The 14227-nt window shown below is 42.1% G+C and overlaps 1 protein-coding gene across 6 annotated transcripts in view; it reads left to right on the forward strand.

Moving 5' to 3' along the window:
* Positions 1–14227, forward strand: part of USP32 (ubiquitin specific peptidase 32) — a 64044-nt gene that overhangs the window by 40788 nt on the left and 9029 nt on the right. For 3 of the 6 annotated variants that reach the window (XM_059865595.1, XM_059865594.1, XM_059865597.1), the window contains exons 11-24: positions 1456–1517; positions 1628–1730; positions 3026–3218; positions 4351–4526; positions 5224–5364; positions 7042–7201; positions 9383–9537; positions 10553–10634; positions 11125–11199; positions 11705–11843; positions 12098–12203; positions 12608–12781; positions 13279–13453; positions 14066–14217. In XM_059865595.1, coding sequence (XP_059721578.1) covers positions 1456–1517; positions 1628–1730; positions 3026–3218; positions 4351–4526; positions 5224–5364; positions 7042–7201; positions 9383–9537; positions 10553–10634; positions 11125–11199; positions 11705–11843; positions 12098–12203; positions 12608–12781; positions 13279–13453; positions 14066–14217 — 1893 coding nt within the window. The remainder of the gene's footprint in view (positions 1–1455; positions 1518–1627; positions 1731–3025; positions 3219–4350; positions 4527–5223; positions 5365–7041; positions 7202–9382; positions 9538–10552; positions 10635–11124; positions 11200–11704; positions 11844–12097; positions 12204–12607; positions 12782–13278; positions 13454–14065; positions 14218–14227) is intronic. The other 3 variants (XM_059865596.1, XM_059865599.1, XM_059865600.1) reach the window with 2 other exon arrangements.

The following is a 14227-nucleotide window of genomic DNA, read 5'->3' on the forward strand; positions in this document are numbered from 1 at the left end:
AGTTTGCTGAAGTTGCAACCTTCTCCAGAAGGGCTGTCTTTACTTTTGGCCTGTCTGGCATCAAATATCCCCTCATAACTAAATATTGATGAACTAACAAATATCCCTGCAATCTTGACAAAGAATGAATGAAGATGTAATAAATCTGTCCTAATGCTGATTGCACATCACCAATGTTGCACATTGCTCATTGGAAGTCTCATTTACAATGTTTTTCTCCTCCTGGCATAGCTGCTGTGTTTTCATTTTAGATTTTAATTTCAATTTTTTTTTTTTTTTGATAACTTTATCACGTAAAGCACAGGGCAGAGTCTGCCATTGATTTATCTGGGCATTTATTTGAGGTGTCATGTGCCTCATCTGCAGACAGAAAAGCCAGATATTCTGAGTGGAAAGCTTGTCAACAAATGGGTTTTTTTTGCAGAGGGCTTGGTTTATCAGAAGAATCTCATTTTAGCTACACAAATTTAAAAAGAAACACCAGGCCCAGCTGTGTTGGGTGTGCTGGAAAATCTGTTGCTACCCCCTGGCTGATGGCCTTTGTTTCATTCAGAATGTGAGATGGTCTCTCTCACTGTAATATAAATTTAAATAAGACATCTTAGCAGTGATTAGAAATCTCCAGCTGAGATACAAATGGATGGCCTCAAAAGAGACATAGGGAGAAGGCTGTAAATCATGGGGGGAGCAGCAAAACCATCTGGGAGGGTCCAGAGCTGCCCCTGCTCCCTGGCAGCTCCCTGGGGAGCCCTCCCTCCTCTCCTGTCCAGCTCTACTGGGAAAGGGGTGAAGTAGGAGCCACCTGGCACTGGTTTGTACTGGGAATGAAACCCCTGCCAGGCCAGGCAGCTGCCCAGAGATGGGGCCTTTCCTTGGAGTTCAGTTCCAAACTGAATTTAAAAAAGAGAAAGAAAAGGAGCAGCAACCATCCAGAGAATGGAGCTGGATCCCAAGTGCCCTGCACTTTGCAGAGTGCTTCTGGCTGGGCTTTGGCTTGGTTGCTCTGCTTTGAAGTTCTCCCTCAGCCTCTCCACTTCTTGTTTCCCTTTCAATGCCATCTAGAACCACTCATTCCCCCTTTCTTCCCTTTCAATTCCTTTTTAACTTTTAGTTCATCCTCTTCCAACCACTTGCACTCTCCCAGTTCCTCATTCCCTCTCCCCAGCACACCCAGGCTTCCTAATTTGTGTGTCTGATCCACTGCAGTCCTGGGATCTGCCACAGCCTGAAAATGATGAGAACTGCTGTTCTCTTCACCTCACCATTTGTCTGGGGGCATTTGACATTCTTGGTGCCTTTCTCTTAACTGTGGCAATCTCACAGCTCAAAAGACTTTTTCATCAGTGATTTATTCAATTTTAAGTAATCTTGCTCCATTATAAAATGATGAAAAGTCTCATCTGAGTTGTTTGTTTGCTTTTATTTGCCTGTTAATAAGAATTTCTTTTTTTCCAGGTGTGTCACATCGTTCTGGGACTGCGACCTGCCACCCCAGAGGAGGAAGGACAGATTATTAGGTGTGTGCTCTGCTCAGAAGCTTAAATGCATTTCAGATCCACCTTTGAGTATTTTCAAAAGATCTGGAAATTCCCTGTTTGAGCTAAAAATTCCCATTCTCTCTGTGCAGAGGCTGGTTGGAAAGAGAGAGCAGGTATGGCCTCCAGCCAGGGCACAACTGGTTTCTCATTGCTATGCCCTGGTGGCACCAGTGGAAAGAATATGTCAAATATGTAAGTAAAATAATAATAATTATAATAATCTATACTGAAGAAGTGATTTCTTGTCTTTCTGAATGTGTTCATGGAAAAATCAGTGTGGAGGAAATGACTGCTGAACCAATAATGCTCAGAATTGAGCATCTCCTGTCTCTTGGTGGAAAATAATTGTTCTCCTGAATCACTGTTATGTGGGGAGCTTTGCTCTGTAATTTCATTACATTCTCTTCTCTTTCATCATTCCTTCATCTTAAGATTATTTTTGAATAAAAACCATGCTCACAGGAGCATTTATTTCACATTTTCTGATCCATCTGATAGTAAAGCTGCCCACTTTGGGTTTGACTTGGCTTGGGCCACAAATACACTCTGAATTTTCTGGACAAAGGAGGAGATTGCTATAATTTGCTTTAGAGGCAATGACAAAAAATAGCCTAATACCCAATCAAAGAAGTCCTACTAAAACTTTTTAGATACAGGGTGCTCTTCAATACCCTTTAATTAAAATATTTAAGCTAAAGCACCACTGAATTGTACAAAATACAGAATAGTTAATAAAATGTAATTGGAGATAAATATTATTTGCAGGCTAAACAAGTGAAATAAACCTCTCAAAAGAGTTTTTATGCCCTCATAAGTAATCATATAAGTCCTTGATTTGTTTTATAAAAACCAAGAGCTGGAAGTACTCAGAAAACTGCAGTGTGTGCATTAATAACCTGGTAAAGACCATCGTTCTTGGTGCACAATGAATTGGCCAAAGGAGGGTAGGAGTGCCAGGAATGCCAGGTACTTGGATCCTTGCCCTGGTGTGAGTGCTCAGATGTGCTCAGGATTTCATCCCTCATCCTTTGCATGATGGCACCAGGCCAGCACTCACTGCACTGCTCAAGCAAAAATCAAAAACCACCAGAATTTCTGGGAAATGCTGCAGGTCTGAGGGAAAAAGTGGTTTTTGTTGTTGTGCTTGTTGCTCTCATGTAACCATATGAACTTCTTCCAAGTCTCTAAATATTTACAGCCTGTAATTACAGCTGTTTAAAACCAGGTGCATTTTTATGTATCTAGGTAGGGAAAATAATTTTGGAATTCTGACTCTGTGCAGGATGGTTTATTTGATTATTTTAACAATTTTAGGAGTTGATTTCTGCTGATATTTTTTGTTTGTACATGTAGAAGGCATTTTTCCATCAGCAAATCTTGTGATATGCAAAAGCAGTCACAGAACTGTGAATTTTTGGTGGCTGGTTTGACTGACACATCTTTGATCTTGGCTCATAATTAACTTTTGTGTTCCTTCCCACCCCTAGGATGCAAACCCAGTTGTGATAGAGCCTTCATCTGTCTTGAGTGGAGGTAAGAATCCCCTGGTAGCTGCTGCAGCCAATACCCCAGAACAGGGAGAAGACAAAATGGGAGGTCTTAATGACTCCAGTGCTCCAGAAGAAAAGTTTTCAGATAATATTTCCACTGCCTCAGAAGCCTCAGAGTCCACCAGCAGCAGTAAGCATCTTATTTCCTTGGAGGTTTAATGTGGAACAGCTTTTGGGAAAACTGCACACTGCATGGACCCCTCCAGCCAGAGACATAGCACACCTTGGATTGCAGGGGGGTTAGGACTTTTTTAGGATTTTTTTAGGATTTTTTAAAGGGTTTTTTAGGATTTTTTAGTCTGTGGTGGCCAAACACAAAGTCTTGTTTAACAGCAGTTCATCTGTTATGTTGGGATTCATTTCCAGAATTATTTTCAAGGTATTTTTTTGTCCTATGGTTTATTTTCTAAGTGGATTTTTTCCCCCACTTTCACATTAAGTTGTTTTAAGCTGATTGATCCTGTACTCTGCCATGCAATGACAGCAGAAAGGGGAAGAAACAGCAAAAAACCACGAGGCAAAGCACAGTTGTAGTTCTACAGGGCATGTGATTTAAATTTGAATGAGTTTGTGCAGATCCTGAGAGCCATCTTTGTGAAAGAAGAGATTTTACTCCTGATTTTCAAAGAGTTCTTGTGAGAATTGAAGATTTTTTTTTCTTCTAAGGCAGCTGAAGGTTGCATCTGGTATTTTAAAATAATAATTTCAGTTGAAATTAGGTAAATTACTGTGATGTTTTTGGTTTTAGGGATTGGGGGACACAAAGGGTAGAGAGACAAAGGATCTTTAATTTTATTTTTATTTTAATTGAAATTTCCATTTAGTTCTGCATGACCAAAGTAGCTTCTATAAGAATAAAACCATTTGGGTTTCAGGGAAGAATAAACCAAGGCATTATTGGATTTATCTTCAGTTCTGTATGTGAGTTTTTTAGGAGTTTGATATTCAAACATCCAGATAACAAAATGCTCACCCCATTTGCTCATGCAAAGCTGGTTAGGCTGTTTCAGAGCTGTGATTGTGTAGTCATGATGTAAAATATATAAAATATAATATAGAATCATGAATCCCTTTCTGAGAGACACCAGATTTATCCCTCTGGAGGTGGAGGAGTTGCATGTTTCACTGCAGGAGGAAGGGCAGCAAACTTGATATGTTTTAAAACAAGGATCCAAGAGTGTAACTCATTCCTTTGTGGTTTAGGGGATCAGGAAGTGAATTATTTCTAATCATTTCTGGTTTTTCTCCTGCTTTGTGCTCAGATACTCTGTACCCTGGCACCCCAGGCTCTGAGGTGAGCTTTGCAAGGCAGCACAACACTTCAGACAATAACAACCAGTGTTTCCTGGGGTCCAGTGGGAATGCTCTGCTCCAGCTGAACCCCCAGAAACCAGGAGCTATTGATAACCAGCCCCTGGTCACCCAGGAGCCAGTCAAGGTAAAGGCACCCAAGGCATGGCAACAGAGGAAAAGCATATTTTAGCTCTCTTTTATCACAGCTTTTTTCTGTTGGTTTTTTTCAGCTTAATTCTGAATCAGTGCTGCTCTGTCACACAGCAAAATTGAGGTTTCTTACTCTTATTCTAAGAGGGAAAAATTGTCTTCTGCTTCTACAGCTACTCTTGTGTTTTGTGAGAAAAGAAACATTCAAACTATTCTTACAGTTGGAAAGGCATTTCTGAAAAGACAGCTTGCAGCATGAAATGTAAAATACTTTGATAATCAACCACTTCAGCATTTCCATCTCAATATGAATTTATTCCTGCTGCACAACAATACAGTAAAACAAAGCTGATGGTTTGTGCAGTGTGAGTGCAGGACATCAAACACAGAGCAGCAGCATCAGTGCTGAGCAGAGATGGGATTTTCTACCCAGAGTTGTTGGAGTAGGTGACACAAGAGCAAAACACATGAATTTTATACTGCACAAGCTTTTAGAGAACCAGTAAATAATGAGACTTGAACGTTAATTACTGTTACATTGAACTACCATCTCTGTGTGAAAAGCAGCTGCTAATTGTTACTTAGAAGCCTTTTAATAATTAAAGAGTGTTCAGTGTTCATGAACTAAAATCATTGTGGCCATGTACTCATTTCTCCCCTTGAGATGTGACAAAACCCCTTTTTTTTTAAAGGCTGCATCATTAACCATGGAGGGTGGAAGGTTGAAGAGATCCCCACAGCTGGTGGAAGGGAAGGACTATGTGATGGTGCCAGAGCCAGTTTGGAGAGCACTTTACCACTGGTATGGAGCAAACCTGTCCTTGCCCAGGCCGGTGAGTTGTGATTTTAGACACTTTTTAACAAGCAGATTTGTCCAGAGGTAACCTCTTCCAGTCATCTCCCACTTCATCCTGTGTCTGGAAGAGCCAGCTGGGAAAAAGCAGCCTCCAGGCTGGCCCTGGATGGAAAATTGTGCTGTTTAGCAGGAGGTTTGTAGCACAATCCCAGGGCTCTGGCAGCAGGGCAGAGGTGCTGCCCAGCTGCTGCTGTTTGCTGAAGCACACAAAACTAAGCCTGAGGTCAGTTGAAAAGGTTTGGCATCAAAACTCCCATCTTGAAGGCTGAGCTAGAGTTAAAAAGCTATAGGATGAAAAGTGGGACACCTGCAGCTCTGACAACCTGTTCCTTCTCTCTGACAATTTCATCAAGTGGGGGAAGGCAACAATTGCTCCTTCAGGTTCAGCATGACAAACACCGTGTGCAGGGTTTGGGGGAGAGCTCAAAGCAGCTGGCAATAGGTGAGGCCAGGAAAGAGAAGAGGCCAGGACTCTTCTCTGTCAGAATGGCTGCTCAGGAACACCTGGGAGCTGGAGCTGCAGGAATCTGCTCTCTTGGAAATGTTGGGAACTTTTTCTTCAATTTCTCTTGAGCGTATTTATTCCACAGAGTGGTTGCTTTGTTCTGTGTCAGGTAGTCCCTCGTAGGAGATGCACTTAAAAAAGGATATGAGGGGGTTTTTGTGCTGGTAGCAATAGATTTTTGGTGGTTGATGTCACAAACATTCAGTGTCACAGATGGGAGAGGATTATCTCTATATTTTTGACAATTTGGTCTCTTGGCTCTAGTGCAGACAATTATTTTACGGGGAAAAATCACTGGCTTCTTACCTCCTCCCACACATTCTCCATGGAAACAAACACCTTTCATGATCCAGAAAAGGCCACATCACTTTATACACAAAGTAATGTGCTTTTTTCCCCTCAGAAAATGTCATCACCATTGTTTTTGTTGTAGCTGGAGTTGAATACTGTGGCACTTGAGTGTGGTACGTTCCTTCTCACAGCTTGAGCTGTTTTCTTCTGCTTCACGTGGTCACAAAAAGACTGAAGATTCTTTCCATTTCTGGTTGTATATTTGGACGGATCTAAGTGGCAAAATCTTTGTAGAATTGGTGGATGAAAAGCTGCAAAATATGTTTTGGGGTAATTTCAGCTTTTCCTGTCGACGCAGAAAATGCAACAAAAGTTGGTTGCAGCCTGTTTGTACAATATGAGGGCTTTAAGTCAATCCTGTGGTTCACAGAGTTCAAACCAAATGTCTTATCCTGCATTTGTCAGTTCTTTCAACAGCTGTGAAACTTTCATGTGGAAGTATTATACACTGAGTGGAATTAATGAGGTTCATTGTGGATTCACATATATTCCAGGAGTTATAAAAATATTCTTTCCATGGTGTGGTGCAGAGAGTGATGCTGCACTAAATAAGGTGTTTGCTTTTGACAACCTGCAGCTAATAAGCTCCAAAAAGTGCTTAGGAATCAGGAAATTGTCATTCCTGGGGATATTTGCCTAAAACCCCACGAGAAGTTCGAATTTTTTGTCTCCTCATTAAAGAGTTTGGCTTTTTAATAATTTAATCACTTTTTAATGATCGAATCACTCCTGTTCCTTTTGCTATTCCCTCCACACTTGCAAGGTGAGTCTCTGAAATGTTGCTCACATGTTCTGCAGGTGATCAAGAACAGCAAGACCAACGTGCCAGAGCTGGAGCTGTTCCCTCGGTACCTGCTGTTCCTGCGGCAGCAGCCGGCCACGCGCACCCAGCAGTCCAACGTCTGGGTCAATATGGGTATGATGAGCCTCAGAATGTTCCCTCAGCATTTGCCCAGAGGTAACTTAAGAATGCAGCAAGAACCACCATCCCCTGTGCAGTTTCTGGGCCAGCCCAGGCTGGGGGAGCTTCCTGTGCTGTGCTTGTGCTCCAGCTCGATCGCCCTGCGGCGCACTCGGCTCGGGAGCATCCAGGGCTGCCCTGCCCTCTCCTCCAGGGAACACTTGCAGGGCCTTCCCCTGCCCCTCTCCTTGAGGGAAAAGGCAGCAGGGAGCATTTGCAGGGAAATCTGTTGATTGCCATGTTTATGGGTGAGTTGGGGGTGAGAAACGAGCACTGCAGAAGCTGAACCAATCAGGAGAGCCAGAGCTGGGCATTCCCGTTTTGGGAGTGATTGCTGTAGCCATGGAGTAGGTGCCTCTGTGCCTCTCTGATAGTGCAGTGGCACCATAAATTCAATTCATGCTCAGCCAGCTGCTTCTGAGTTACTTGGGCAGCTGGGCTTTGATGCCCAAAATTATTTCATGCTCTTTAGAGAGCGATGAAGTGAATGGAATATGAAGACTATTATTTGATGTAGTTAAAAAGACAATTAAATACAAAGTATAAACACCCAGCTAAAATCTATTTGTCATTATTGTGGTGGTAATGCTCACCAAAAGATTGTACAAGAGCAATCTTTAGGTTGTGGCTTCACATTTCAGCTGAGGTGTGGCAGGATTTGTCCCCAGTTCCCAGTTTGCCTCGCACAAGAGGCTGGGAGGAAGCCCTGCACTCCCATTGGGACACACATTTCCATCCACAGTAACCTGTCCAAAAATGGGCTCACCTGACTGCTGACAACTCAATCCTTCAGCCTTGCCAGTGTCAGGTGTGGGTGGAGCCCTGGTGCAGATCTCAGTTTGTCACTGCTCTGGGAGGATCTCAGCCCTCTGTGCAGTCAGCAGCTGCCTGTGCCATCGAGCTGTGCTGCACAAACTGCCTCTGCCCAAGCTCAGCTTTCCTGCCTGACCTAATCCAATGGAAACTGCTTTGTTTGGACATCCTAAAATGCCCAAATTGCAATGAACAGAATCTTCTCATGTGCCAAATTTGATCTTGATTTGGAATTACTTTGCACTGCACTAATTTGATTGTCCAATCTGTTATTAATCTTGTGGAGTTCTCAAATGTGCTTTCTTGCTGTAATCTTACAACTAATCCTCTGATCCCTAATCTCAGGAAATGTTGTTTTCTTTTAAAAAACCTGAGTACTTTGCTTGGTACACTGAAGCCAGATTGATGCTTTGCTGATTGATAAGGTATCATTTACTCTCTTGTCAAATCGCATGTGATAATGTAATACTGCACCTTTTCATCTTGTACTGTTTATTTTATTGTAATCTTTTAACAGTGAAAATAGAATTGTGTCACTTCTCAGGCTACTTAAATATTGCAGTTGCCCAGTTTGGGTTGGGCTGGATAATAAAAGCTTTTCATGTTTGTAAGCAATGGGGAACTTCTGAATTGTAAACAAAAAAAGCTCAAAAAGAAACCCCCCCTCTTTAAAGTTAGTCTCAATTCTAATGCAAATCTTTTATTTAAAGATGAGCTCCCATTAGAAAGAGCAACAATCTCGACCAATTAATTTGTTGTTGCAAGTGTGAGCTTGTTGAGAAATTTTGGTGGAAATCCCAGGTGCCTTCACAGAATGTTTTGAGGAATTTGGTTTTTAAGGAATTTAGTTATTACAAATATTTCTGTTGCGAGCTGCCAGGCTGATTTCATGTGCCCAGATCAGCATTCATCCCCACAGAAGAGCTGAAGCAAAGTCATGCTACTCCCAAAAATAGTCCAACTGGTTTTTGTACCTTAAATTTTACCTACAACATTCTCTCCAAAAGGAAATCCTAATGAAATTTTCAAGTCCTTTATTTTGAAAATTCCCTTTGACCTCTCATACCGTGTCTTTAAGAGACAGAAAGAATTGTGAAAACTTGTGAAACTCCGTTGAATTGTTTTGTTTCCTATGAGAATCTCAGAGAAGCAATTTTCTAACAGGTTTTGCTAAGAAGGGAGGTATTTTACCTGCTTTGTGACAGCAAATCTGTTGTCCCAAAGGGTCAGTAACAGCTGCCTTTCCACCTAGCTCACAAGCACAGGCACTACAAGTGCACAACGCTTTTTGCAGAGAGTATTCAGTGTATAATTCTTGATCTGGGTAAATGCAGTCTCTTTTCCTGCTGTCCCCTGTGAATGCAGGCAATGTCCCCTCCCCAAATGCTCCTCTGAAGAGGGTGCTGGCCTACACTGGCTGCTTCAGCCGCATGCAGACCATCAAGGAGATCCACGAGTACCTGTCCCAGCGGCTGCGCATCAAGGAGGAGGACATGCGCCTCTGGCTCTACAACAGCGAGGTAACCCTGCCCCTGGGCCTGCCCCTGGCCTTCAGGCTGTCCCTTGGGTGGGCTTCTTCCTCTCCAGAATCTATGAACTGCACGTGCTCAGAGAAATGAGGCTGGCCATAAAGATCCTTTACACTTAAAGGCTCCTGCTGTTTGTTTTGCAGAGGTTTTTGTGCTTTAATTCGCGTTGGAGGTGAGAGGATCCTCAGAGTGCAGAGCATCCTTTCAGTGCATGTAGAGGATCCTCAGAGTGCAGAGGATCCTTTCAGTGCATGTAGAGGATCCTCAGAGTGCAGAGGATCCTTTCAGTGCATGTAGAGGATCCTCAGAGTGCAGAGGATCCTTTCAGTACATGCAGAAGATCCTCAGAGTGCAGAGGATCCTTTCAGTACATGCAGAAGATCCTCAGAGTGCAGAGGATCCTTTCAGTACCTTTAGAGGATCCTCAGAGTGCAGAGAATCCTTTCAGTGCATGTAGAGAATCCTTTCAGTGCATGCAGAAGATCCTCAGAGTGCAGAGGATCCTTTCAGTTCATGCAGAGGATCCTTTCAGTACCTTTAGAGGATCTTCAGTTCATGCAGAGGATCCTTTCAGTACCTTTAGAGGATCTTCAGTTCATGCAGAGGATCCTTTCAGTACCTGTAGAGGATCCTCAGAGTGCAGAGGATCCTTTCAGTACCTTTAGAGGATCCTCAGTTTATGCAGAGGATCCTTTCAGTACCTTTAGAGGATCCTCAGAGTGCAGAGGATCCTTTCAGTACCTTTAGAGGATTCTCAGAGTGCAGAGGATCCTTTCAGTACCTTTAGAAGATCCTCAGAGTGCAGAGGATCCTTTCAGTACCTTTAGAAGATCCTCAGTTTATGCAGAGGATCCTTTCAGTACCTTTAGAGGATCCCCAGAGTGCAGAGGATCCTTTCAGTACATGCAGAAGATCCTCAGAGTGCAGAGGATCCTTTCAGTTCGTGCAGAGGATCCTCAGTACATGTACAACTCTTAATTCTATGATGTCTTTTCTTCTCCTGCAGAACTATCTCACTTTGCTGGATGATGAAGATCACAGACTGGAATACCTTAAAATCCAAGATGAGCAGCATTTAGTAATAGAAGGTATAAAAAGGATAATGGACTATTCTTCTAAAAACAGGGGTTTGCAGAGGGAACCTGTGGGGAGGTGATGGCAGAGCTAATTCAGGAAAGTTTGTATGTATTTTGTCCCTGTTTTGAAATACATTTGGATCTTTTGTTGGTCTGCAACAACATAAAATAATAATGGTGGCTCATGAACTGATTTGTTCAGAGCTGGTGGATCTTTATTGAAAATTAGTATAAGCACTGAAAAATTTGCTATTCAACAGCAAAAGCAATCCCAAGGCTGCTTCCTAAAGATGTTTCTGGTGTGGTTGGAGGGATGCCAGTGTTAGAATGAGTTCCAATAATGATTAGAAACATTGAAATGAAAACTAGCAAAAATAATAGCTAGAAGTAAGCACATTTCTAATCCCAAATATTAGAAAATTTTAATTAAACCTCTTCAGCTGTGTAAGCTCCCTGGAGTAAGTAACAATTTTTAAAAGCCCCTTTTCATGTCCTTTTCCAGTTCGAAACAAAGACATGAGCTGGCCAGAAGAGATGTCTTTTATAGCAAACAGCAGTAAAATAGACAGACACAAAGGTGAGTCTCTCACAGAGTCACTGGATTATGATGAGAAGAAAAAGCCAAGAAAACAGTTGAAATGTTGAAACAATCCTTTTAAACACAAGTCCTGTTAACATGGGGTGAGGTCATTTATGCTGCTTTGCTTGGCCTTTGTGTGAATTTAAATGCTGGAAATGTGGGAGGGTGGGATTTTTTTGTTTATTCCCTTGGATTTTGTTAAAGCAAGGAATAATTAAGATTGTAACAAACATATCCAGAGTTTTCAGTGCCATAATTACCTGTAAACATTCTGTGTGGGTTGCACTGCTGTCTGTGCTGCATCAGATCAAGAAAATAGCTCAATTTCAGTGAGGCAGAGTTGAGAGAGCAGATATTTTAAACATCTGCTCTATCCATGGAGTGTCAGAATTGGGAGCAGGTTCCATTAAACTGCTTACTGTGAGAAGATGCTGCTACAACATTCTGAATTTCCTCCTCTGCACTACTGCTACAATGATGGCTTTTTTTTTTTTTTGCTCAGTTCCTACTGAGAAAGGTGCTACAGGCCTGAGCAACCTGGGCAACACGTGCTTCATGAACTCCAGCATCCAGTGTGTCAGCAACACGCAGCCCCTGACCCGTTACTTCATCTCAGGGAGGCATCTCTACGAGCTGAACAGGTGATTGCTGGGGGACAGCAGTGGCACTTTGGGTGCTGGAACATTTATTCAGGGCTGTCTGCTTCTGCAAGCTGAAATTCAGTGGGAAGGGATGATTTAAATTCAGTGTTACCAGCTCTGCAGCAGGTACTGCTTTAGAGGCATGGAAATACAACCTCTTGTTGCTGGGAGCAGGAAGCTTTTCTGCTTCCTTAGCTCCAGCCTTGAGCTGTGGTTACATTTGAATCTGGTATTAACTCCTTTGTGGTTTCTAGGACAAATCCCATAGGAATGAAAGGACACATGGCCAAGTGCTATGGGGATTTGGTGCAGGAGCTGTGGAGTGGCACCCAGAAGAACATAGCCCCCTTAAAGCTGAGGGTGAGTTATCCTGGCGTGGAAAACAGGGATTGCTTGGAAAAGCAGAGATGCAGTGCACTTCCTCCTGGTGTACCTGTGTTGTAGCAGTTTGGAGACTCAGAGTTTTCCCTAGGAGGAGCCAGTGTTATCAGGCCTGGTGGAATTTGTGGTTAAAGGCCAGAGGAGTTATGTGGTATGACACAAGTTGTGCCATGAGAAGTGGCTTTTGTAGCCCTTTTTAGGTACAAAAGGTGATGCATTTGCCTGTAAATGAGCTTTTGTTCTGAAAGCAAATGGGCTCCCCTCAGCTCTTGGCAGTTCAATTTGTGTTCGTTGACATGTCTCATCTACAATATTTTGATGTATTTTTATGTTTTTACATGATATTAAATAAGTTTCTGCTGTTTGTTTTTTTTTTTTTTAAGTGGACAATAGCAAAATATGCTCCAAGATTTAATGGCTTCCAACAGCAAGACTCTCAGGAGCTTCTGGCTTTTCTCCTGGATGGGCTCCACGAGGACTTGAACAGAGTTCATGATAAGCCATATGTGGAGCTGAAGGACAGTGATGGCCGGCCAGACTGGGAGGTGGCAGCAGAGGTAGGGCTGCAGTCCTGGCCTTTGGGGGTCTGGGTGTGCTTTTTCTCTTCCTCACAGTACTTGGCTGAGAAATTGTTGATGAGGCTGCCTGTGGCAATATTTTGGCACTGTAGCACCTTTTGGATCTTGTCAAGCTGTGTTTCACAGAGATAATTTCACCTTTGAGCTGAAAATTAATTTTAATTGTTGTAATTAAATTATGAAGATGATACTTGACAACAATTTTGAACAACTCAGAATTAGGAAGTATCAAAATGTTTCAAGATGCCTGATGATCCCCTCAGAAATCTTAAATTGTGTCATACCTTGATTATTGTGTGGAGAACTTTACTTGTGTTGAGAACTTTACTGTGACTAAATAGTTCCTATGTATTAGAAATTAGGAAATAACTTTTGTGGAAATACTTTGACTCCCATAGGCCAATGAAACTTTGGAGACCAATGAAGTAGTGTCCAGTTTCTAACTTGGTATTATATTTTTTTGTGCTTCATTTCAGGCCTGGGAAAACCACCTGAGAAGAAACAGATCCATTGTTGTAGATTTATTTCATGGGCAGCTGAAGTCACAAGTGAAATGTAAAACTTGTGGGCATATAAGTGTTAGGTTTGACCCTTTTAATTTTTTATCCTTGCCTTTGCCAATGGACAGCTACATGCACCTAGAAATTACAGGTGAGTGGTGGAAGTGTGCCATTCCTCAAATAAAATCTGTATAAGTGGAGCTGCTATAAGACATCAAATTATGCTTCTGTTACTATTTGTTTAGAATAATACAGTAATTTTAATATAAGAGTGCAAGAATTTTCATTGGAACACAATTAAACCAAGAGAAAACCTTTATAAGCAGAAAAGGATGGCCCATTTTTAGTCTTGATTGAAGGATTTCATATAAAATCTTTTTTAAATGGGAATTTGGAGAACTTCCCTCTCTTGTGGAGGTTGTCCTAAATCTGCCCAGAGGAAAAACAGGAGCTGGGGGGAAATACACTATGGGTGATGAACTGTGCTCTGAAGGAGCTGTGGATTGCTGGAAAAGGGGCAAAAGGAAAGATGATAAAAAAGTGAAACAAATTTGGAAACCATTTTTTACTGCCTATGCAGCAAGAGATTTTCTGACATTGTGACATTGCCTGCAGACCTTAAAAATTGACTGGGAAAATGAAATAAATCATTTGTTCAAGTTGGGGGAAAAAATATTTTCCAATAAGTGGAGAGCTGTAATGTGTTATTGTCATTAAAACCTGCCTGGGTTGCTGACCAGGGTGTTTCCTTTCCCCTTTACAGTAATTAAATTAGATGGAACCACTCCTGTTCGATATGGGCTGAGATTGAACATGGATGAGAAGTACACAGGCTTGAAAAAACAGCTCAGTGAACTCTGTGGCCTCAAACCAGAGCAGATTCTGCTTGCAGAGGTGCACAGCTCCAATATAAAGGTAAAAAGAA

This window comes from Haemorhous mexicanus, chromosome 22 (assembly GCF_027477595.1).
Source record: "Haemorhous mexicanus isolate bHaeMex1 chromosome 22, bHaeMex1.pri, whole genome shotgun sequence".
Classification (NCBI taxonomy): Eukaryota; Metazoa; Chordata; class Aves; order Passeriformes; family Fringillidae; genus Haemorhous; species Haemorhous mexicanus.